Raw genomic sequence first — 24,838 nt, 5'->3', positions numbered from 1 at the left:
AGTTAGATAGAAGAGGTTCTGCTGACTCAACTGGATGGTAGTCCCATTGGAGAGCTGTATTTAAGAGTAAATGAAGTATGTTCTTACTGCTTCAGAGTCTCCAAGGAATCATAACGTCCGTCATAATCAGAATCAAACACAGGACCGCTAACAACATTGAGACCGTTTCTTTCTTCAGCATATCTCTGCAGTAAGGTGCCATGCAAGTAGTGCCATATAACTGAAACAAGAAGGAAGACGCCACAGTGTCAAAAGAACAAGATGACATAAATCAACTACAAACCAAATTATGAATCAAAATTAGCATTTGTCATAATTAGGGATAAAGTGAAGTCTGGCCAAAAATCCATCGTTCAGCTTTTGCTCTTTGAAAGACTAACGAGCAAATGCTGAAATCAATTCTACTTCAGGCATCCCTAAACATATGTATTATCAATGAAGCTGAGATCACATATTATCATTAAGCATAAAAAATATAAGAACACAAACAAGGCAAGCTATTCAAATTTATTGTTAACATCTGTATTTTTTTTGAAATATTCTAGAGCAATGGCACCCCACTCCAGTACTCTTGCCTGGAAAATCCCATGGATGGAGGAGCCTGGTAGGCTGCAGTTCACGGGGTGGCTAAGAGTCGGACATGACTGAGCGACTTCACTTTCACTTTTCCCTTTCATGCATTGAAGAAGGAAATGGCAACCCACTCCAGTGTTCTTGCCTGGAGAATCCCAGGGACGGGGGAGCCTGGTGGGCTGCTGTCTATGGGATTGCACAGAGTCGGACACGACTGAAGCGACTTAGCAGCAGCAGCAGCAGAGAATTTTTAACTATTCAAAAGCATTCTAGAGGTAAACTACAATAAAATTTTCCTTGTATGCTCTGTAAATTACTTAAAGTATAAATGTGTATTTATTCTTAAAAAAGCCAATAGTTACAATAATTAATAATGATGTAAAATCTATTCATTTTAAATTAAAAACAATTATCAAGAACTTCCAAATAGTTAAATAAGGCAACAGACTGAAATTTAATATCTATTAGTAGATTACATTAGCTAGATAAGTTAGGAGTAACATTACATTCTTTTCCCACCAAAAGTGTTTGTAAGATTAAAAATTTTACCTTGAAAACTCTGGTACATGGGCACTATATTAGTTGTAAGTAATGCTTCAGAATATACTTGACTTGAACCTTTATGTAATTCTACAAAGAAAATAACAAGAACAACTATTTCATTCTTCACAAATCACAGTAAGAATTATACTTTCTCATGGGGGTATTTAAAAAATGGGCTATCATCTTAAACTCGTAACACTTTCCCAGATACTAGATCAAGGCGGGTAATGCAATGTGATCAGGTCCCTTAAAAAAAAATTGGATCTTTTCTTCTTCAAGATGAAGAAACAAAATCTTTAATACGAAGGGCCTAAATTAAACATATTCAAATTTTACCTCATTTGCCTTATTTTCAACTAAAGTACATTGTGTCAACAATCTTTCCCTGAACTCTTTCACAGAGAAAAGTAAAAATGAGAACATCTGGCTTCAGAACACCTACTAACCAGAAAAAACATCACAAGGGATGTCTTTTCTGAAATGTGCTGTACAAGGCTTCTTTGTATGGACTTCTGGCTTGGACCTATTTTTATAACGCAAAAGCCAGGTTCTGACTTCAGAAGCTTGCTCTGGGGACTGAACTGGATATTGAGCATATTGACTGGAGTCTTCTGACTTTTTTCCTTTTTAGGCTGGCCTCAAAATGTCTTCTCATTAACATACAGATCTGCCACTTGAAAAAATAGAATAAGATTTCAGGAAAAAAAAAAAAAAAAAAGCCATTCCCCAGGGGCTCTGTATCAGTGCAAGAGCAAGCAAACTCAGGCTCTCCTTTTACCTCATCCTTTGACAAATCAGAGTTTTCTTTTTAAACAACAAAATGCTATCTCCTTCCTAAGAACCCTGATGCATCCTTTTGACCTGAGTTCTCAAATTCTGTTTAAAAGAAATGCAGAAAAGTGAAGAATGTTCTATCTACTGTGGTTACCCTAAATCCATCACTCTCCAAACAAAAGTAAACAGGTTTCCAAAACTTAAGTTTTAGATACTTGAAAAATTTCCCTAATAGTTCCATTTTCCACTCACAGTTTTCATCAATAAATAAACAAGACGTACATGTCCCCATAAGAAAGGAAAGGAAATGAAAGAAAGAACATAAGGGAAAGGGAACATCAGCGAGGAAGAGACTTACGTGGTGGGGAGAGGAACCCATAGCTCAGTTTAGCGTTATTTTTATAAAATGAACATTTATGGACAGGACTAAGAGGGATTCGGAGATCCTGGTAAAGACAGTTGGAAAAGTCTTCTGTAGAGAAACTGTCCTGAAGAACAAAATGAAAAGGACAATCAGGGATGAGGCATATAGAACAGAACGCTAGAGCTTTACAAATAATTAAAGGTGAACCACGTCATAAAATCATGTGGGTCTGCTTGTCTGTTCATGCCCTGCACCACTTTTCACTTTTCTATTAGTGTATTCATCTTGTTTCTAACCAACGTGTAGAAACTCTTTATAATATTAAAGATATTAATCACTTGTCATATATGTGCAAATTTTTCCTACCATGTTGTGCTACCTTTGTTTATAATATTTTTGTCTATTCAGTTTCAAACTTCTGTGCAGTGAATTGCTGATTTTTAGAGATCAGACTTTTCCATATTACAATACAGCCAAAAATGGTGGGGGGCGGTGGGGGAAAGCCATGGAACAGCAATTCAATATGAAAACCTCATGAGTAGTGATGACTCAATTTTTGCAGCTTTCATTATATAAGAAAACTGAAAATTCAAACAGAGTCCTAGGACATTATAATTAAGGTATTAAACTATAATAAGTAGGATGGGGACCTACAAAAAACTGGGTAAACTGCTGTATACTGAGTTGTCCAAAAAGTTTGTTTGGGTTTTTTGAAGATGTTATGGAAAAACACAAGTCATGTTTTTGGCAAACTCAATATTACAAAGTCAATTAATAAGTGTTTGAAATGTTTGAAGATGTTCTTCAAAAATTAAAAATCAAATTAAGGTAGAAACTTTATGTACATATGTGAATGTGTGTGTGTATTCTCTCTACATACAGATACAAAAATTACATATATATGAACAATCTTAGTGAGTAGTAACAATAACTCTGTTTTTAAAATCTAACTGCTATAGTCAACTAAGCTCTCTCAAATCCACTTTCTATCCCTTAAGAGCATCCTATATCTTACCAGACATTTTCAATTTCTGAAAATCTTGTCAGTCTAGTTTAGACCCTGAATCTGGGAAAGAATGAGGGCAGGAGGGGAAGAGGGCAACAGAGGATGAGATGGTTGATGGCCATCACTTACTCAATGGACTTGAGTTTGAAGGAACTCCAAGAGATAGTGAAGGACAGGGAAGCCTGGTGTGCTGCAGTCCATGGGGTCACAAAGAGTCGGACGTGACTTAGGGACTGAACAACTAGTTTAAAACTTTATTTCCAGGTAAGATCTAAATCTCATCTCCTGCCTCAATTCTCTTTCTCAACCTCTATTTCTTTCCTCATTTATCTTGCTACCACAGCATCCAGGGGGTGAGGGTGAAGGAGAATGGTGGTCTTATTCTGGAATATCTTCCCCTACTCCTTTCAAGGCTGAACTCCTTTAGTCTGGGTGGTGGACAGGACCCCAGGCCTCTCCCTGGTTTGGTCTGGGAGGTCTCCCTGTAGGTGGTATATGTACTGAGGTTACTGAGCTTCAATGTCCTCCTCCATCCCTGAGGGCCCAAGATTTGGGCAGCTGAGGGAAATCCTTGTACTTACACAGCTGTGTATTTAGAAATAATAACTGTAATTGATTGTGAAAGTGATTTCATGAAATTAGAAATTAGCATCATCAAATATTAAAACCAAGAAAAAAAAACCAAAGCATGCAAGAAACCTTCACTGCATACCTTCATTTCACAAAGGTTTGCTCTGAATGTCAAAGTCACATAGCTAGTCAGTGGCCAAGCTAGAACCGGGACCTAAATTTTCTGACTCTCAGCTCAGTGATCTAATTTGGGAGCTGGTTACAGAGCCGAGATGGACAGTGAGAAATGATGCTGACAAAGTTTTGCTTAGTAATAATATAAAATAGCCACGCAGAGGTAAAGAGATGACAAATACTTGCATTTCTGCCGATGGTGTAGGATGTCCAAAGGGGCATCAGGATGTCACGGCTGTAACCACTCACAAACTGGTGCTGGTAAAGCAGACAGACAGTGCTGTTCTGGAGAACTCTGGGTCTTCCATAGGGTAGAGCGCCACGCTTAATGGTCTTCTCTTGGGTCATAGGGGGGAAGTGAAACCACCGTTCAAACACACTTAGTGTGCTTTGTATGGTAAGATATAATGATACACCCTCATCTGATTCCTTTCTCTACTTAATCCTATTGAAAAATTGTTTGTAACTGCAAAATAAAACTACTTACAAAGAACAGAACCATAAGTAATTTAAAAAGAACAAAAGGGGTTCACAACAGTGTGTGCCTATGTAGATCCTGAACTATCAATGTGATATTAAGATATCACAAGAAGATACTACATGAGATTGCTAGGGATTTCAGTAATTAGGACTTATGTTACTAAAATTCTTTAATATTATCTTTATTACCTATTTTCCAAGACATAATATCAAAAGAAAGTTTTCTGGATGATGTGTATACTCAGAAAGCAAAAATTTTAAACTGAAATTATGAGACTACCCCAAATGGAATAATAGCACATATACCATTTATTGCCCTTTTCTCAAGCATCAGATGCTTTATAGAATTCTCTGTATATATCATTGAATTTAATTCATATGGACCCCTATAAATTGAGGTTATATACTTATTTTACAGATGAGAAAAGAGCAACTTATAGGGAACAAATACTTTTTCCATGGACATACGTTTTCTAAGCTCATATTCAAACCCATATCTACTCAGTTCCAAAGGTTGTCATTTTTCACCATGACACTTTGCCACCTTGGGGTCATCTAAAATTTCTATAATCTGTGCATTTATAGAGATTTTATAGAGAGAAGTCCAAGTCAAGAGCATGCAGAATTCACTTTTTTATTCCAGCAAGAAAAAAACTGTTAGCCAAGTAACTTAAGGATCTGAGACTGTGTCAAGGACCATCAAAGGGATACTAAATACCCACACTTCATCAGTTGTCTGCATATGCTTAATTTTCATTCAAGAGTTATGAAGAAGTGACTTTAGATAAATCAGTTTATACTACCTTATAATTAAGAACTAAGTGAAACAGAAATTTAGGTATTTTAAATGGAATCTGAGGATCTATTATTATAATATAAACCTATACATATCTTCAAAATCTCAAAATACTCCACTGAGTCCATAAAGAGTGATTCAGCTTCCAGTAACTACACTACGTACTGCTTCCACTGTAAACACCCCTTCCTTCCTTATGACTAACAGTTTGGATTGTCAAGCTAAAAAGTTCACCCAGTTCATCAGGTGGTCCTCCACCACTACCTTATTCTATTGGTTATTCTCAAACAATGACCCCAAACTAATTTTGAGCTTCACATTGTTGAGAAAAATCCTGCTTACCTTCTGCCATAGTCAGATTCAACTGTGTCTGAAAATCCACAATTGGCAAAATCTAAAAAATTAATGATACAATTTTTGAGGATTGAAAAATGTGCCTTAATTTTGTAACAAATGACTTTTATAGCTTAAGTATTCCACCATAGAACAAAGATAAAATTATAACCATTCTGTACAAGTGAAATTATTTTTTTGAAGAAGAGGATAAAAACATAGGGATAGTAGTTGCAAAAAGACAAAATTATTAGCACAGCAGAACACAAGTCATTTAAAAATAAGAATATAACTACTGTTTATAATTCTTATCTCTACTCTTATGGTCTTTTACAAGCATAAATTAAGCCTAAAACAAAACATAGAGCATAAGATGAGCTACTCAAATGTCTGCTTTTATGGACATGATCAATTTTGTTTATAATTTGTCATATATTTTCATCTCCTTACAACAATTACATATTAAGATAGGAATAAAAATGAAGTGTAATAAATTCATTTCATCCCTCAAAATATTTTCCTCCTAAATTTAAAACAGGTTGGATGTATTTTAGAGAGGAAATACTGAGATTGGTTCATAAAAGACTTCACTGCTAGGAGGGCAGCCCGGATTCTGGGATTCAGTATATTTCAGAATTCAGCTAGAATTCTTGCAGCCTGCAGCCAAATCAAGTCTCAATACAAGGGGATTAAAAATACAGCAAGTGTAAAAACTAAGAGGGGGAAAAATAAAAAATAAAAAGGTTGGCATATGTCACTAGAGTTGAAAATACGTACATTTGCTCCCACTCACAAATTTTAATTTAATCATCATGTATTTCTGCAGCATACGCTATGCAGAAGGTGCTATAAAATCATAGCCACTGGGCTAAATATTTTCAGAATACTTACTGAGGGATCACACGAGCAGTCAAGGCTCTCCCTGGGGGCTCTTGTGAAGGGGCACTGGACCAGGGGCCTGACTTCTTTGGGATGCTTTGGAGTGTAAACAGGATTGCTTAGAAGATGATTAAGGCTTCCATGAGTCCCATTATTAGGAGCTGGTGTCAAATTCAGTAAATCTGCATAATTCCAAGAATGGTAAATAAAGATTTACTTAAGAAATTTCAAAACTAAATAGTAGTTTTGCACTATGAATTTTATTTTTTAAATCCAAATCTATATGAGTCCTTAACTCTTTACCTAAAATAAAACTAAAAATCTCTCTTTCTCAGGTTGTAGAATATTTATGATCAGGCTATTCTTGATGGAAATATTGATATGCACACTGTACTTCTCTATAAAAATCTGTAAACTTTAATGTAAACAGTAACTATAGTTATCCCCTATTCAATGCTTATTATATGCCAATCGTGCTAAATATATTTGTTGTCAATATTTGGTAGATGAATACAGAGAGACATCATTTCATCGTTATTCAGTCATTAAGTCATGTCTGACTCTTCGCAACCCCATGGACTGCAGTACGCCAGGCTTCCCTATCCTTCACTATCTCCCAGAGTTTGCTCAAATTCATGTCCATTGAGTCGATGATGCCATCCAACCATTTCATCCTGTCATCCCTTCTCCTTTTGCCCTCAATCTTTCCCAGCATTAGGGTCTTGTCCAATGAGTTGGCTCTTTGCATCAGGTGGCCAAAATATTGGAGCTTTAGCATCAGTCCTTCCAGTGAGTATTTAGGGTTGATTTCCTTTATGATTGACTAGTTTGATCTGCTTGCTGCCCAAGGGACTCTCAAGAGTCTTCTCCAACACCACAACTCTTTAGCACTCAACCTTCTTTATGGTCCAACTCTCATATCTGTACATGACTACTGGAAAAACCATAGCTTTGACTTGATGGAACTTTGTTGGCAAAGTGATGTCTCTACTCTTGAATACGCTGTTTAGATTTGTCATAGCTTTTCTTCCAAGGAGCAAGCATTTCATTGTACTTCATTTTATTACACTCCAGAGATTTTTTTTACAGTTGAAGGTCTATGACAGTCCCACATTGTGAGATGATGCTTAGCATGTTTTAGCAATAAAGTACTTTTTAATTAAAGTATGTATATTTTTCTAAACATAAGCTACTGCACACTTAATGGACTACAGTATAGTGTAAAAATAGCTTTTATATGCACTGAAAATCAAAAAAATTCATGTACTTGCTTTATTAGAGTATTCACTTTATTGCAATGGTCTAGAACTGAATTTCAATTTCTCCAAGGTGGGCTTCCCAGTTGGCACTAGTGGTAAAGAAGCTACCTGCCAATGCAGGAGAATTAGGAGATGTGGGTTCAATCCCTGGGTCAGGAAGATGCCCTGGAGGAGGAAAATGGCAACCCACTCCAGTATTCTTGCCTGGAGAATCCCATGGACAGAGGGGCCTGTTGGGCTACAGTCCACAGTGTCGCAAAGAGTTGGACTTGACTGAAGCGACTTGGTACATATGCACAACTGGAATCAGCATGCTTACTTAGCTCAAGGTCTCAAGTTACTAATATAGTAGACCTGGATTCAAAATCAGCTCAGTCCAAGTCTAAGACTCATGCTGTTAATAATAATAATAGCAAACACTTACACAGTAAAGCACTTATTATATGCCAGGCACTGTTTAGACGCTTTAGGATATATTAACTCATTTAAGTATTCAGTCTCCCACTAAAAGAATTATGTCAATACTTAGGACACATTTAAGGTTTTATAAATTCTAGTACTGTTATCAGAAAAAGGAAGCAATATTTAAAATGCAATATTCAACCATAAAAGCTCTAATTTAGAAGGTATGGAGTAAACGAAGAATATAGCCAATGCGTTCTCCTCCATTTCTGCAACCTTGACATTGCCGTCCATTCAACTATTATTGCTACTAGAGGATCCACCTGTTTTTTCTACCTTTCACAACCTCCAAACTCTTTTCTCTGGCTTCCACCCTGATCTGGTTCAACTGTCATCTCATGAAGTCTAGGGCCTAGCAAAGTATCAGGCACTTACAATTCATAGACCATCTGCTCTGACTGTTATATTTTGCCACTGTGCAGCCTAGTGGAAACATCAGATAGCTATGTTTTGCATATGTTTTCAATGACTCTGGGTCAGGAAGAAGAAAGGTGGAAATATGAGGATCTTGCCTTATCATCATTTCCTGAAAGGTGCCCAATATGTGACCTACTTTTGATAATCTATTCCAGGTCTGTGTTCAGAAGGGAGAAGAGCTACCTGTTCACACTTACCACACATTAAGTTATAGACTTCAATATTTTCAAAGGAGTCAACTTCAGTGCTGTGCTTGAATCCAGGTCCATAGCCAATAAAGAGGGCCTACGTTGGCCAGAAAAGAAACTGGTCACTAAAGAGTTGGTCACTAAAAAGGTATTTTTTTGCCCATTGTACATACACAAACTGGTTATATTAAGATAAGTGGAAAAATACTGTGCCCAGTGGCCCTTCTAGGATATTATTTTAATCCCTGTTGCACATTTAATCTAAAGACATCTAAGATATCTTTCTTAACTTTATTACAATTCTGAACCTGACAATCAGAACAAAATGATGATGAAATTTTTTTTAAACTGTGAAATGGGATCTAAATCTTACTCTGCCCACCATACACCATGCTGTAGGGATAATGATATGAGTGTATTTTGAAATTTTTACAGTGCTAGGCAAATGGAAGGGATTATCTTTATTTAGAACATAAGTATGTTATCTTTCCACCTATTAATTACTGCCTTTTGTTTACTGTGAATCAACATTCTCAATGAAGTACAAATAGATGAAAAAATAATTATTAGAAATATAGTATGAAATGTGGGCTTCCCTGGTGGCTCAGTGGGAAAGAATCTGCCTGCCAATGTAGCAGACACAGGTTTGATCCCTGGGTTGGGAAGATCTCCTAGAGGAGGAAATGGCAGCCCATTCCAGAGTTCTTGCCTAGAAAATCCCATGGAAAGAGGAGCCTAGTGGGCTACAGTCCACAGGGTCACAAAGAGTTGGACACAACTGAGTGTGTGTGTGCGCGCATGCACAGACACACACACACACACACACAAAGTGTAAGTCACACATTCAGGAAATGTAACTTTTTAAAATTCTATTAATGTTCAAAGTAAAACAGCTATATGAAAGTATGTGCCTCATTAATTCTCTTTAAAGACTCATAAGGACAGTCTACATCTTTAAGTCTAAAACTTTATATATCAGTTTTTTCTTTAGATATAAACTATAATTTTTAAAGTAGAATAGTTTTACTCACTTGCATATTCAAAAATGTATTATCAGAGCCATGGAATCCACCTCCACAATATTTCCTTTCTGAAGGATTCCTAATTGTCACATAATACGAATTAATAATGCAAAGTCCACTCATAAAGCAAAATCGACACCCATGACATTATTTCCATTAATAAAGAGCAACTATTTTTTGATAGTTAACAATTTATTTGTAAAAAGTATACCATTTAGCCTAAAGAAATGCTTGGAACGTAGTAGATGTTCACTAAATATTAGTTCTCTCATGAGGATAAGGACCTTCTCTTCTTTCATATTCTTTTTCTAAACACTGAAAGCACAGTTCTCTAATAAGGGAGAGACCTTGTAATTCTGTTGACTGAATTCTGGTTTACTGTTTAGGTTTTGCTGGACAGAGGTATGTATTTATCATCTCTGGCTTTCTGGCTTCCAGGAGTTAATGATCAAGTTTGAGACATTAACAATATGCACAATCCAAATAATTTGCTGAACATACCAATAAACTGAGGTTTATTGATGGATTTAGTATAACAAGAATGAAAAAAACAGCTCTGTCTAATGAAGATGGTAATTGCTCATTATTATAACATAAAGAGCTTTTGCCAATCATTTGTTAGACTTTGAAGCTATTATTAGGCATAACCATAACATGTAGAAAAGACACAAGGCAAGTGGAACATAAGAAATAATCAAGATGGATGTGAGGGGACAGAGCAGTGGTTGTTAGCTGGAGGTGGCCCCCTCTCACCAGGGAATTGCAGCAATGCCTGCACATATTTTTTGTTGTCACTACTATAGACAGTACTTTTTCATCTAGTCAGTAGAAGCCAGGGATGTTTTCAAATACCCCAAAACACACAGGACAGCTCCCCACCACAAAGAATTATCTGATACCAAATGTCAATAGTCCAAGGCTGAGAGAAACTGGGACAAAGAGAATCATACTTGAAGTCTTCATATTACAACATCATTGGAAAGGACCCAATGGTCCTTTCAAGGACCTTGAATGACTAGGTTTACCTGGGAGACTGTCAGAACTTACAATGCAAGTTGCCACTGAGGATCCAAATAGAACGTCAAGCGCTCAATTCTGTCATTTTTGGCAAAATGCAAACGCTTGGGTAAGAAATGTTTCAGGTAAGGTTTGAAGTGCTGGTTTGGTTCCTGGCACTGAAATTGTAAGAGACAAAGAAAAACCATTTCCACATTTTCTAAGTGTAAACTGCTCTTGAAATTGCTTCGTAAGTCCATATGAATTTTTTTCTCCCGAATGTTTAATCAGTATGCCCAATAAGTCATAGATGCAAAAATAACTGAGTTTTCACTACTTACATAATGTATAATTTGCATATTCTCAACTGTTGACTTTTCTTATTTTATAGGAAATCATAGTTATTGCATAAGAGTCCTAGTCCTCAATTTAGTCCTTAGATTGAGTCACTAGTTTATATCTGTGCTACTACTGATAATCTATTTTCAAATACTCTTATAATAATTTTAAGAACTTTCTTTAAAATTGTAAGAATTTTCATCAAGTAAAAAAATGGAATATAGGTAAATCAGCACTAGGACAAAAGTTTAAGAAATCAACCTAAGAAAAACTGGTAGGAAATATATTATAATGCTAAGTGTTTGTGGTAGTATGGCTACAGGCTTTCCCTTCCTATTGTTTTCAATTATTTCTTGTACTGTCATATAAATTTAATAATGTCAATAAATAAATTCTTAAAATTTTAAAAACCTACATTATTGAGATATGTCCTTAAAGACCTTTAAAAACTACAGGGCATTTAAATGTTGGCCCAGATATCCGCCCCCCCAAAAAAGAAAATAGATTAGGTTAAAATCCTATAATCTCCCAATCAAATACTAAAACTTTCTTCTAAATATATTTTATACAAAACTAGCAACAAAACAGTAATAGGGAAAAAAAAGATACTCACAGAAAGATTTTTGGCAATGCCTTCATAATCAACTGAAGAGAGGTAAAGATAAGAATAGTTGAATGGTATGCTACTATTAAAAATAATACAAAAATATAGCACATCAGACACAAATCCATTTAAAACAATGACATACTACTTTAATAGTTTTTCTTAAGTACTAATTAAAACTTGTTATTGTACAAGTTAGAGTCTATGCTTTGGGTTACTATGTCAATATATGTGTATAACAATTTTCCTGGAGGGAAATCTACTTCTCCTCACAAATACTCAACCATATCTACTGAAACATATAGCCCTGCATATACCCAAACCTAATCCAACAGTGATGACTGTCAGAAAAATCTCTTTTCTCTTTCCATTTCAAAGGTAATTATAACAGAATGATAAACAAAACTGCTCTTAGTATTTTAGAATTACCAAGGATGGTAATCGAAAAGAAGGGTATAACAATCAATTCTTAACCAGGCTTGATTTTCAAAAGAATGAATATTTAAAATTTCCTGGCAGGTTGGGTATGACATGTGGTCAAGAAAGAATGTGAAATTTCTTCTTCTCTGCTCACAAAACACATTCTCATTGTTTTTTGAAATAGTTTAAGAAAGTCATTTCTGAGAACAGAAATTAGTTGCTTATAGAATTAATCATCTCAGCCAGCATTCCTCCTCATAATGGAATATTATCCTATAACACCTGTAAGTTAGTTTAATGAAATGATATTAATTAAAGTTGAATAAATGTAGCTGAAATTTTGAGTTTTTTTCCTTATAAGTAATCTTGAATCCAACAAAAGCAAAATATGAAAGTGAAAGTGTTACTCACTCAGTCGTGTCTCTGAGACTCTTTGCGATGCCATAGACTGTAGCCCGCCAGGCTCCTCTGTCCATGGAATTCTCCAGGCAAGAATACTGGAATGGGTTGCCATTCCCTTCTCCAGGAGATCCTCCCAACCCAGGAATCGAACCTAGGTCCCCTGCATTGCAGGCAGATGCTTTACCATCTGAGCCACCAGGGAAGCCCAAGAAAAATACACATAACATAAAACTGTACCAAGCTCATCAAATAATATTCTTAGTCATGAATAACAGGTAAGTGGTTAGACTTATGTCCTCATATCCAGTCCCATAAAATCCCTTTGGGTGCAGAAGGCCAGTCCTGGATATTTAATCATGAAAAAGAAATTAATTGATCACCTTTAATTTAAAGATATGATTCAGAGGAATGTATTGTAAATATAGAGCTTTCCCAGGTACTGCAGGGGTAAAGAATTCACCTGCTAATGCAGGAGATGCAAGAGATGCAGGTTCAATCCCTGGGAAGAAGATCCCCTACAGTAGGAAATGGCAACCCACTCCAGTATTCCTTCCTGAAGAATCCTATGGACAGAGGAGCCTGGCAGGCTACAGTCTATGGGGTTACAAAGAGTCAGACACAACTGAGCATGTACACACTAGTTGTAAATATAATCATATTCAAAATTAGCACAGAGATATACTTACATGAATAGTATTTATCTGGAACATCAGAGGGTCTCAGTCGAGCTGCGGGTCCATATACAACTTTATAATCTTTAGTATCTCCCAAGTATTTATTCAGATACACATATTTCTTACAACTGCCTTGTTCCATGCCTAGGAGAAAAAAAAAATCCCCAAACATGTCGCAACCTTAATAAAAAACCTTTAACATGTAGGACAGAATTTCTTTCACTTTCAGAATTAAAATCAATAAACATGAGGTCAGCACTCATGATGGGCTTCCTAGGTGGTGCTAGTGGTAGAGAACCTGCCTGTCAGTGCAGAATACTTAAAAGATGTGGGTTCGATCCCTGGGTCAGGAAGATTCCCTGGAGGAGGGCATGGCAACTCGCTCTAGTATTCCTGCTTGGAGAAACCCATGGACAGAGGAGCCTGGTGGGCTACCAGTCCATGGGGTCACAAAGAGTAGAACATGACTGAAGTGACTTAGCACACATGCAGGCAGCACTTATGATAGTTGAACATCTAACAGGTAAGACACAGAGTTTCACATATATCTACCACTTCGCTTAAAAAAAATATTTTCCCTTCTCTCCATCTAAAATTAGTTCAGTGTTTCTTATTTATGTATTACAATATTTTTATGTGAATGAGGAAGAATATCACAGTTTTAGCCTGAGTATGAAAGCACAGTTATTTTCTCAGAATCAACTAGTATATTAACTAGGAGTATAAAACACTCATCTCATTTTCAGACTGGAGGCTTCTTTAGAATACATCTTCTTAGGACTGTTTCTAGAAATAGTTTTCAATAATTATTTCTGAAGCAAACAATAATAACAACAAGAGCAAACAAAAAGAAGCTTTTTCTGATTTTCCTGTATACACATGGCTTTTACAGTCCCAAGTCTGCATACAAACATGTTTTAAAGGTCACAGTAAATAAGAGTTAGATCAAAATACTGCCAAAATTAACACATACTCCCTTTAAAAGTCAGATTTATCATTCTAGAGAAAATAGAAGAAGCACATAATAATCTGTTCAAAGTATGCCTAAAATGTTTAGAGTAGATTTACCAAAATTTAATATTGAAAAAATAACTCTCCAAGTTTCTAATGTAAGTCTTCCCCAAATCAGGAGATAAGTGCGTTGTGGTTAATAAGCTCATAGGTGTCTGTGAGTTCTGTGTTTTATTTGTATGTTATATTTAATGTAATGTTTTCTAAAGATTCTCCACAAGGAATAATTAGCTATAAAAGTCAGAGGAAATAATAAAACATTAATCAATCAAGTAAACTTTTGGAAGCTCCATTTAACCTGAAAGATAAAGGATATAAACCCAGGTTACCATGATCTGAAATAAGGATGAGGTTCAAGCATCTATGCAAGTTCAGCTCCTTCAGACCATCCATCAGCATGCCAACCATGTTGTCAACCCTCTGCAAAGCTCTGATGACCTAAGAAAGGGAAACAATCTCATGTCATGCAGTTAAAAGTATTCATGGAATGCTTCTTAGAGTTCTGTGTACTTAATTTTTTAAAACTAGAACTTCTAAGAATAAAACCCATTATTTCCAAACAAACTGCATTATTTTGCATACGAATGTCACAAGGACACAGAATGGCATATGGTTTTGGCAAACTGCCTTTGGTATTTCTCTCCTCCTCTCTCCCAGCAAAATCACCTGAGGGAAATTCTTGTGCAGCTTTGCCTATAGCAAACCAGTCTAATCTTTACTTATAGTCTGTATATTTTACTCTATTACGAAACACGCTCTTTCAACATGATCTCACATTGACTGAAAGATATCCAAGTAACATGGACTGGAATTTTTAAGAATTAAGATAAAGTAAGTTTTGATGAGCCAATAATACTAGCGTTTAACCAAGTTTATAAATTAATGAATATGATTTGAAAAGTAATGGACTGAACCCTGAATGAAGATAAATCAGAAAAGCAGTTATGTTGGGAAATCTTTCAATTCAGTTCAGTTCAGTCGCTCAGTCGTGTCCAACTCCCTGTGACCCCATGAACCGCAGGATGCCAGGCCTCCCTGTCCATCATCAACTCCCACAGTTCGTCCAAACTTATGTCCATTGAGTCAGTGATGCCATCCAACCATCTCAGCCTCTGTCATCCCCTTCTCCTCCTGACCTCAATCTTTCCCAGCATCAGGGTCTTTTCAAATGAGTCAGCTCTTTGCATCAGGTGACCAAAATATTAGAGTTTCAGCTTCAACATCAGTCCTTCCAATGAACACCCAGGACTGATCTCCTTTAGGATGGACTGGTTGGATCTCCTTGCAGTCCAAGGGACTCTCAAGAGTCTTCTCCAACAACACAGTTCAAAAGCATCAATTCTTCTGCACTCAGCTTTCTTTATTGTCCAACTCTCACATCAATACATGACTACTGGAAAAACCATAGCCTTCACTACATGGACCTTTGTTGACAAAGTAATGTCTCTGCTTTTGAATATGCTATCTAGGTTGGTCATAACTTTCCTTCCAAGGAGTAAGCATCTTTTATTTTCATGGCTGCAATCACCATCTGCAGTGATTTTGGAGCACCCAAAATAAAGTCTGTCACTGTTTCCACTCTTTCCCCATCTATTTGCCATGAAGTGATGGGACCGGATGCCATGATCTTCGTTTTCTGAATGTTGAGCTTCAAGCCAACTTTTTCACTCTCCTCTTTCACTTTCATCAAGAGGCTTTTTAGTTCTTCTTCACTTTCTGCCATAAGGGTGGTGTCATCTGCATATCTGAGGTTATTGATATTTCTCCTGGCAATTTTGATTCCAGCTTGTGCTTCATCCAGCCCAGTGTTTCTCATGATGTACTCTGCATATAAGTTAAATAAGCAGGGTGACAATATACAGCCTTGACGTACTCCTTTTCCTATTTGGAACCAGTCTGTTGTTCCATGTCCAGTTCTAACTGTTGCTTCCTGACCTGCATACAGGTTTCTCAAGAGGGAAATCTTTAGTGAACAGAAAAGTAATACTGGTCTTAAAATTTATATGATCTGATCCTTTACAAAATGATCCTTAGAGTTACTTGTAGCCAAACTTACCTAGAGATGGATCTTGATAGTGAAAGAATAAAACTTATATTAGCATCTGGCCAATTGTTTAGACTAACATAAGAGGTACGGGAAACTTCCCTCAGTCTAGTGATGGCAGGACCGCACTGTCAGCCATGCATCTCCCACCTCTAAGAAAGAGCATCTCTGCTGAGCTGATGGACAAAATCAAAGCCAGGGCACACAGCATTGTTAACTACATTGAAGTCACTGGAGATAGGTTTTGCTGGAAAGAGTACAAAGGGTGGAGTGTGACAGGTCTCATTTGAAATTAAAAATGCAGAATTTAACTCATCATTTGTTCAATTCAGCACCATAGATAGTGTAAAATCAAACAATGCTCCCAGTTCCTTTTGATTAAAGTGCATCATTGTAGTTTAATAGAAATGTCCTTAATACTCTTTCCAGAAATCATGGATTCTTATAGAATAATCAAGAAATCTGCTTCAAAGCAAGGTTCAGTTAGATGCTATCAGGTTTAATGAAAAAACCACTGATAAAAATGTACTTACTTCACTGCTGACTGGTCCATAAGAGTGACCCGAAGAATCTGGTTCTTCTAAATACAGAGTGTAAAAGTGTGGTCTAAATCAAACAGTATCAAAATGTAATATTTTACGAACACATTGTAAAACAGAATAGAAAGAATAATTCAACAAATGATAGTGAATAAAGTTATACAGCACTGGGGTAACATTTCTAAAAGTGCTGAGAAATAATTTACATGTTTAGAATTCTTCGAAACGCGGCTATAATAGTCACTAAAAAGTTCATTTGGATGTAAAACATCATAGCCAATAGCAAATTTTTCTATCTTCTATTTAAAATATTCAGACATTTTTATAAAACAAATGAGTATTTTATGGTAGAAATTAATCATCTACATACCTTTCATCTTTAGGAAGCTGTAGCCACTTAAGAATGGCTAAAATTCTTTCTTCAAATGGTACTGAACTAAAATGAAAGATAAAATGAAACAAATATGTGACGAGTGTTAGGGTTTAAAATATCAATGTGTGTCTTACTGAAAACTGCATTCAGAGAGATTAAAACAATTCAAGACATCAAATATGTTTGAAGTAATGTAAGAGTTTCATCTGAAAACTTAAAATTGTTTTCCCGACCTAGGAACAAATATTAAGTTTTTACACATATGAAAGTTGTTGTTGTTCATTATTATTCAGTTACCCAGTCATGTCTGACTCTGCAACACCACAGACTACAGCACACCAAGCCTCCCTGCCCCTCACCACCCCCCAAAGTTTGCCCAAGTTCATGTCCACTGCATCGGTGATGCCATCCAGCCACCTCATCCTCTGATGTCCTCTTCTCCTTCTGCCCTCAATCTTTCCCAGCATCAAGGACATCAATGAGTCAGCTGTTTGCATCAGATGACCAAAATACTGGAGCTTCAGCTTCAGCATCAATCCTTCCAATGAGTATTCAGGATTGATTTCCCTTAAGATTTACTGGTTTGATCTCCTTGCTGTTAAGGGACTTTCAGGAGTCTTTTCCAGCACCACAGTTTGAAGGCATCAATTCTTTGGCATTCTGCCTTCTTTACGGTCTCATGACCACTGGGAAGACCACAGTCTTAACTATATTGGACCTTCTTTCGGCAGTGATGTCTCTGCTTTTCAACACACTGTCCAGGTTTGTCACAGCTTTCCTGCCAAGAAGCAATCATCTTCTGATTTCATGGCTGCAGTCACCATCTGCAGTGATTTTTAGAGCCCAAGAAGAGGAAATATGTCACTATTTCCACTCCCTCTTCTATTTGCCATGAGGTAATGGGGCTAGATGCCATGATCTTAAGTCTTTTTTTTTTTTTTTTTAATATTTAGCTTTAAACTGGCTCTTTCACTTTTATCCTTCACCCTCATCAAGAGGCTCTTTAGTTCCTGTTCACTTTCTGCCACTGGAGTGGTATCATCTGCATATCTGATGTTGTTGTTTTTCCCGCGTATCTTGATTCCAGCTTGTAACTTAACTAGCCCGGCATTACTCATGATATTCTCAGAGTATAGGTTAAACAAACAGAAAGTTTGTAAAAAACAAAAATGAAAGTTGTAGTTGGGTCTAAAAATTTGCTTCCCATTTTCTACCTGAGGATTTTATTCCTGTACCTCAGAATAGGAACTGCCATGTCATGAATAACCCAAGTGTCAATCAATATACTCTTTAAAGGGGACCTCTCTGGTGGCTCAGATGGTAAAGCGTCTGTGTACAATGTGGTAGACCCGGGCTCGATCCCTGGGTTGGGAAGATCCCCTGGAGAAGGAAATGGCACCCCACTCCAGTACTCTTGCCTGGAAAATCCCATGGACAGAGGAGCCTGGTAGGCCACAGTCCATGGGGTCACAAAGAGTCGGACACGACTGAGTGACTTCACTTTCTTTTCATGAAGATGAACTCACTCACTGATGACTCTCAGTAAAATTGGGAAATGGACACTTGTTGGGCAGACAGTTCTCCAGGCAACAGTTTTTGGGTAGAATTAATGACATCTTCCTCTGGGCACAGAATTTTGTTTATAGGTCTCCATCAAAGTGCTTGCCCAACCCCAAGTACACTAGGTTGTTCCTTGAGAAGGTTTCTATCAGAACTTGAGAGGCCACAGAACATGTACCACTAGTCTGCACAATTCTCCAGGTCTAAGACAGTGCCTGGTGCAGAGAATCTCAATTACCACCTATGGAATGAAATTAATGGCAAATAACAAGGTGCTCACATGAACCACAGAGAATCAACAGTAGCCTAAGGTTACAAAAGAAAATACGCATTTCTTGTTTGGAATTTATGAACTTTCCCTTTCGTCCCTCAAATACACTATCGTATTGGTTTTATGACATAAATTCCCCAAGTATAAGCCAAATTATTTTGCTAGTCTCACTAAAATAATCCGAAGGGAGTCTTCCAGGAAAAAAGTCGTGTGTTTTGTTTTGTTTTTCCCCACAATACCACACGGATTTTGAATATCACAGGGAGATTACTCTAATCAGTTCCACTATAGATGGAATGTTTAAAAAAGTAATTTGAAAATGCAAATCTAGAGGTGCCATTAATATCTTCTTTCAAATAGTATTTTTGGACACCAAAGGGTCACTCCTACCTATGTCCCTTTAATACTTTCAGCTCCTTCTCCTAGTTCTTTCTTCCTGGAGTGAAAATATTCAGGACCCCTACTTTCACCAGGACTTCAATTCTTATTCCTATCCAAAGATCTGAACACAAACTCCAACATGTTACCACCAGTGCTTTCTAGAAAAACTCCAGAAAAAAAAAAAAAAAAAAACACCTCATCTAGTTTTACTATCTACCATCCATTTAAAACTCTTTGAAATAGAGTTCTTATTTTGATAGGTGTCATTTTTCAGATAACATATCATTCAAATGCTAGAACTCAGGCTGTGATAAGAAAATAAACTGTTCTGTGTTATAGGTCCTAGAAAAAGTACAGTTATACATACCCATTATAGATTTTATAGATGTCCGGGAAAATTCCATTGATTTTCACATCTGATCCTGGCCAAAAAAATGTGCCTGTCTTCAGGCCTTGATATTTAGCTGTCAGCCAAATCTGGAGAAGACAGAGAAGGAAAATTAGGAAACTATGTAAGCACTGATTTCTTAGGAAACTGTGTTCACACAACTGCCAATGCTTTCGTCTCAAATGCTAGAAAGTTTTGATGTCAATAAGCTCCAGCAGTTAAGACTACAAAACAACCATGAAATGTGACTTTGAACAGCAGCAAAAAGAAATTAAATAATCAGAAATTAAATTAACTTAAAGAATATAAACAATTGGTAACTCCTGCAACTTTTACAGACTTGCTTCTACTTAATAAGCTTCTGTTAAAAGAAAAAAAAATCACAAGAAAAGAAAAATTCACAAATATACATATCTTTAACTTATTGACATATTTTGCTTATGTAACTTAATATTTACTGAGCACTTATTATTGCCAGTTACAGTTCTAAATGGTACTCGTATAAGCAACTTAGATTATTAATAATCATCACAATAATTCTATGAGGTAGTTAACAGAATTATATACAGTACAGAAAACTGAGGCACAGAAAGATTACTTTGCCCAAAATTCATGATTTTAAATGTCAGAGCTAAAAATCTGAAATTATAACTTGCAAATTAACATCATTCTCTTTTCCTCCTAAAAGAGATATCAGATCAGATCAGATCAGTTGCTCAGTCATGTCTGACTCTTTGTGACCCCATGAATCGCAGCATGCCAGGCCTCCCTGTCCATCACCAGCTCCCGGAGTTCACTCAGACTCACGTCTATCAAGTCAGTGATGCCATCCAGCCATCTCATCCTCTGTCATCCCCTTCTCCTCCTGCCCCCAATCCCTCCCAGCATCAGAGTCTTTTCCAATGAGTCAATTCTTCGCATGAGGTGGCCAAAGTACTGGAGTTTCAGCTTTAGCATCATACCTTCCAAAGAAATCCCAGGGCTGATCTCCTTTAGAATGGACTGGTTGGATCTCCTTGCAGTCCAAGGGACTCTCAAGAGTCTTCTCCAACACCACAGTTCAAAAGCATCAATTCTTCGGCGCTCAGCCTTCTTCATAGTCCAACTCTCACATTCACACATGACCACAGGAAAAACCATAGCCTTGACTAGACGGACCTTTGTTGGCAAAGTAATGTCTCTGCTTTTGAATATGCTATCTAGGTTGGTCATAACTTTCCTTCCAAGGAGTAAGCGTCTTTTAATTTCATGGCTGCAGTCACCATCTGCACTGATTTTGGAGCCCAGAAAAATAAAGTCTGACACTGTTTCCACTGTTTCCCCATCTATTTCCCATGAAGTGATGGGACCAGATGCCATGATCTTCGTTTTCTGAATGTTGAGCTTTAGGCCAACTTTTTCACTCTCCACTTTCACCTTCATCAAGAGGCTTTTGAATTCCTCTTCACCTTCTGCCATAAGGGTGGTGTCATCTGCATATCTGAGGTTATTGATATTTCTCCAGGCAATCTTGATTCCAGCGTGTGTTTCTTTCAGCCCAGCGTTTCTCATGATGTACTCTGCATATAAGTTAAATAAACAGGGTGACAATATACAGCCTTGACGAACTCCTTTTTCTATTTGGAACCAGTCTGTTGTTCCATGTCCAGTTCTAACTGTTGCTTCCTGACCTGCATACAAATTTCTCAAGAGGCAGATCAGGTGTTCTGGTATTCCCATCTCTTTCAGAATTTTCCACAGTTTATTGTGATCCACACAGTCCAAGGCTTTGGCATAGTCAATAAAGCAGAAATAGATGTTCTTCTGGAACTCTCTTGCTTTTTCCATGATCCAGCGGATGTTGGCAATTTGATCTCTGGTTCCTCTGCCTTTTCTAAAACCAGCTTGAACATCAGGAAGCTCACGGTTCACATATTGCTGAAGCCTGGCTTGGAGAATTTTGAGCATTACTTTACTAGCGTATGAGATGAGTGCAATTGTGCGGTAGTTTGAGCATTCTTTGGCATTGCCTTTCTTTGCGATTGGAATGAAAACTGACCTTTTCGAGATATCAAGACTATTCAAATAGACCTTTTAGAATTGTTGTGGCTATTTTTAAAAATTAAAAAGGAGAACACATCTAAATCACAATCAGGGAGAATCTTCTAAGTCAGCAAATGCAGACAGTCATAGTTTACTCCTGAAGAAACAATTAGCTTTGTGTAGATCAAAATATTACCCCCAGATTACTGCTCTTTGCTACTAGGACAAAAAGGTATCATTAAGCAGAAAATAAAACTGGCTCAGAATAACCTGAACCCTATTCTGGAATAAAATATACAAAGATATAAACTATATTTAGAGTTATCTGCATTTACCTTTATTTGCATAAGGATTACACAAACACAGTAGAGTAAATAGGTTCTTAAAAACTCCAGGGGATCTGTCATTTTACTCTGATAGAAACAGATGAGAATAATAAAAAATAATTTTAATAGCTAAATTAAATAAACAACTCACTGGTTCTCCTTTGTACCACTCTGGGTTAAATTTCTCTTTGTTTTTAAGTGCAAAGTTAGCGTTCATTTGGGGATCATATATATTATTGTCAATGATGCCATGGGATTCCGGATAAAGTCCCTAAAATATATAAAATACAAGTTTTATGCAAGTTGTGAGTTTTTAATGTTAAGGTTACAGAACAAAATCATCAGAGAGAAATACACAACTGAAGCTACAAGGAACTTAACCTAGCTTAAGAAGAGAAGAACAAAACACTGCATATGATCAAAATACAACCAACTGCTTAAGGTTTTATGTAGTACTTGTGTTTTAATTTATGTAATAGGAGAAAATACATTAGGAATGGTAGCAGCCTCTTAATTTTGAAAAAAGTACTGAGATGTCCTTTTGGATTGCTCAGTGAAAAATTTCTGCATAACAGAATCCTTTTTGATTGGGTTCAAGAATAGCTTGTACCAATATAAGTCAAAGTATTAATTCTGTGGCCTTGAGGCCTAAGGAATTCTACATTTTTTTTTTTCTGGATCCAAATCAAATCTGAAAGTGAAGGAAAAAGAGAGCTGTAATCACGTCTAGAGTCAGGTAAAGTGGTTTGCTTAGACTCAAACATTGAAATGATTGGAAAGACGGCTGAGGACCTGTGAGTGCAATCTGGGGCTCAAATAAAGTAAGCTAAAAACTAATCAGAAAGAACAGAACCTAAGAATCTTAAAGGGAATTAAGAAATCATTTCTTGGAGTCTTCAATCACCTCTTTTCACGTATGGGAAATGGAGACCCAGAAGGTAAGGTGACTTTCCAAGGTCACAACGTATTAGTAGAAGAATAAGAACCAGAACCTCAGTTTTCCTGCTTAACTACACAATGAAAAAGAAGTTATTTTTTTCTGATCTGAAATCTGATTATTCTCTTGAAAAATGTTATATTTACATCTCACTTTTGTGAACATATAAAAATTGAAATGCAGAGCTTACTGTGACAATGCTGTAGTGATTGGGGAAAGTTTTTGTTGGATATACTGGTCTCATGTTTTTAGTATATGTCCCACAGGTTTCTACAAGGGGAAAAAAAGATTGTTATTAAATACAACTGACAATCTGTTTCCTTCATTTAGCGTTGGTACCACAGACTTCTGAGTAGTACTAAAACATGAATCCAGAAGGGATTTACAACCATATAAAAATTCAGGGTGAATTACAAAGCAACATTGTAGATTCAAACTCAATGCTGAGAGCTAGTTTTTCTTCTTAGTTAAAAAAAATTAAAATAATTAATCCAATGGAATATTTACCCCATACATACTAATAACAATACTAATAATATTATGGTCCAGATGGACCATAATGATGCTTGCTAGATCTTTGCTATTACTTGGTGGTAACATATCTAAATACAAGATGTAGTTTTTAAAAAAACAAACAGCCAAAACAAAACTACAAACATCCACAGTAGCTAACTCAGCAAAATGAAAACAAGAATGAAGCAGTAGCTAGGAGGACAGTGTCCCACCCCAAAGTCCAAACCAGTTAACTCTAGACAAATTCAACACTGCTTTAATGATTAAAGGTATCTTCTGGCTTCAAGTATTAATACAAGAAGGACAGAGTCAAACTGTTCCTGATTTAGCCCTAGTGTCACATCCTTCGTCTGCCTCTACGGCGGAAGGAACATATAACTAATGATTCTAGCATTTCAATACCTCATACCTGAAAGTGTTCCTCAGGCTGGTACATGTCTCTCTATCTCACTGCATTCCAAACAGTTCAGAATTACAGGCTACACTTCCTAATTACCCAAAGCAAGGACTTAAGTTAACTATGCATTGAGTTCCTTTCAACTTCACATATAGGTACCTAAGGCTCCTTAATTCTGAACTCAGGATATTGTATTTGATGCTATGGAAACCAACTTTCCTCCTGATGATAACAAAGGGCCAGATGCAAGCTTCAAAGCCCATGAGCCTAGCTGATAAAACAGAGTCTTTCTTGTCCATGTAAGCTCTTTCCTAAAGACTTTTATGTCAAATGATTATTTATAAAAACTTTCTTCCCAGTAGAAATTAAAAATTGAAATTTTTAGAAGTTCTCCAAATATCAGTTTCTTACAAAAGAAGTACAATAAATGTACCTATGTGATTATGGAGAGTGATTTTGACATTCAAATATTCAAGTCCAGTAAATAATGTCCCAGAACTCCAGAAGAACACTAAAATAGTGAATTTACTTATCTCCATTTCAGTCCAGTATTACACTGTGGCTATTTAAATACTGATCACTGATAACAAGCAATGTTCTTCAGCTTTTATACCCATATTTAATTTTTTATTTTTTCAATAACAACGATACGAGTGATAACCATATTACTGGTGGTTAATGTGATTTAAAACTTTTGCATTCGTACTAAGAGAAGACTATTCTACTACTGCATTACTAACTTATATAATAATCATTTAATTAAGGCTTTAATTGAGATAAAGAAATTGGAAGGATGCCTCA

At 36.5% G+C, this 24,838-nt stretch overlaps 1 protein-coding gene across 1 annotated transcript in view; it reads right to left on the bottom strand.

Annotated features, from left to right (window-relative positions):
• ENPP1 (ectonucleotide pyrophosphatase/phosphodiesterase 1) overlaps positions 1 to 24,838 on the bottom strand; it is a 73,231-nt gene that overhangs the window by 8,196 nt on the left and 40,197 nt on the right. The window contains exons 7-23 of the mRNA XM_070796166.1: positions 23,318 to 23,397; positions 22,342 to 22,461; positions 19,822 to 19,931; positions 17,240 to 17,305; positions 16,864 to 16,936; positions 14,616 to 14,724; positions 13,288 to 13,419; positions 11,789 to 11,820; positions 10,888 to 11,015; positions 9,850 to 9,919; positions 8,828 to 8,915; positions 6,505 to 6,674; positions 5,623 to 5,674; positions 4,191 to 4,342; positions 2,249 to 2,378; positions 1,123 to 1,203; positions 88 to 220 (exon numbers count right to left, since the gene is read on the bottom strand). Of these exons, the coding sequence (XP_070652267.1) occupies positions 88 to 220; positions 1,123 to 1,203; positions 2,249 to 2,378; positions 4,191 to 4,342; positions 5,623 to 5,674; positions 6,505 to 6,674; positions 8,828 to 8,915; positions 9,850 to 9,919; positions 10,888 to 11,015; positions 11,789 to 11,820; positions 13,288 to 13,419; positions 14,616 to 14,724; positions 16,864 to 16,936; positions 17,240 to 17,305; positions 19,822 to 19,931; positions 22,342 to 22,461; positions 23,318 to 23,397 (1,726 nt within the window). The remainder of the gene's footprint in view (positions 1 to 87; positions 221 to 1,122; positions 1,204 to 2,248; positions 2,379 to 4,190; positions 4,343 to 5,622; positions 5,675 to 6,504; positions 6,675 to 8,827; positions 8,916 to 9,849; positions 9,920 to 10,887; positions 11,016 to 11,788; positions 11,821 to 13,287; positions 13,420 to 14,615; positions 14,725 to 16,863; positions 16,937 to 17,239; positions 17,306 to 19,821; positions 19,932 to 22,341; positions 22,462 to 23,317; positions 23,398 to 24,838) is intronic.

This window comes from Bos indicus, chromosome 9 (assembly GCF_029378745.1).
Source record: "Bos indicus isolate NIAB-ARS_2022 breed Sahiwal x Tharparkar chromosome 9, NIAB-ARS_B.indTharparkar_mat_pri_1.0, whole genome shotgun sequence".
Taxonomy (NCBI): domain Eukaryota; kingdom Metazoa; phylum Chordata; class Mammalia; order Artiodactyla; family Bovidae; genus Bos; species Bos indicus.
Note: the sequence above shows the minus strand (reverse complement) of the source record. Positions and strands in the feature narration are given on the sequence as shown.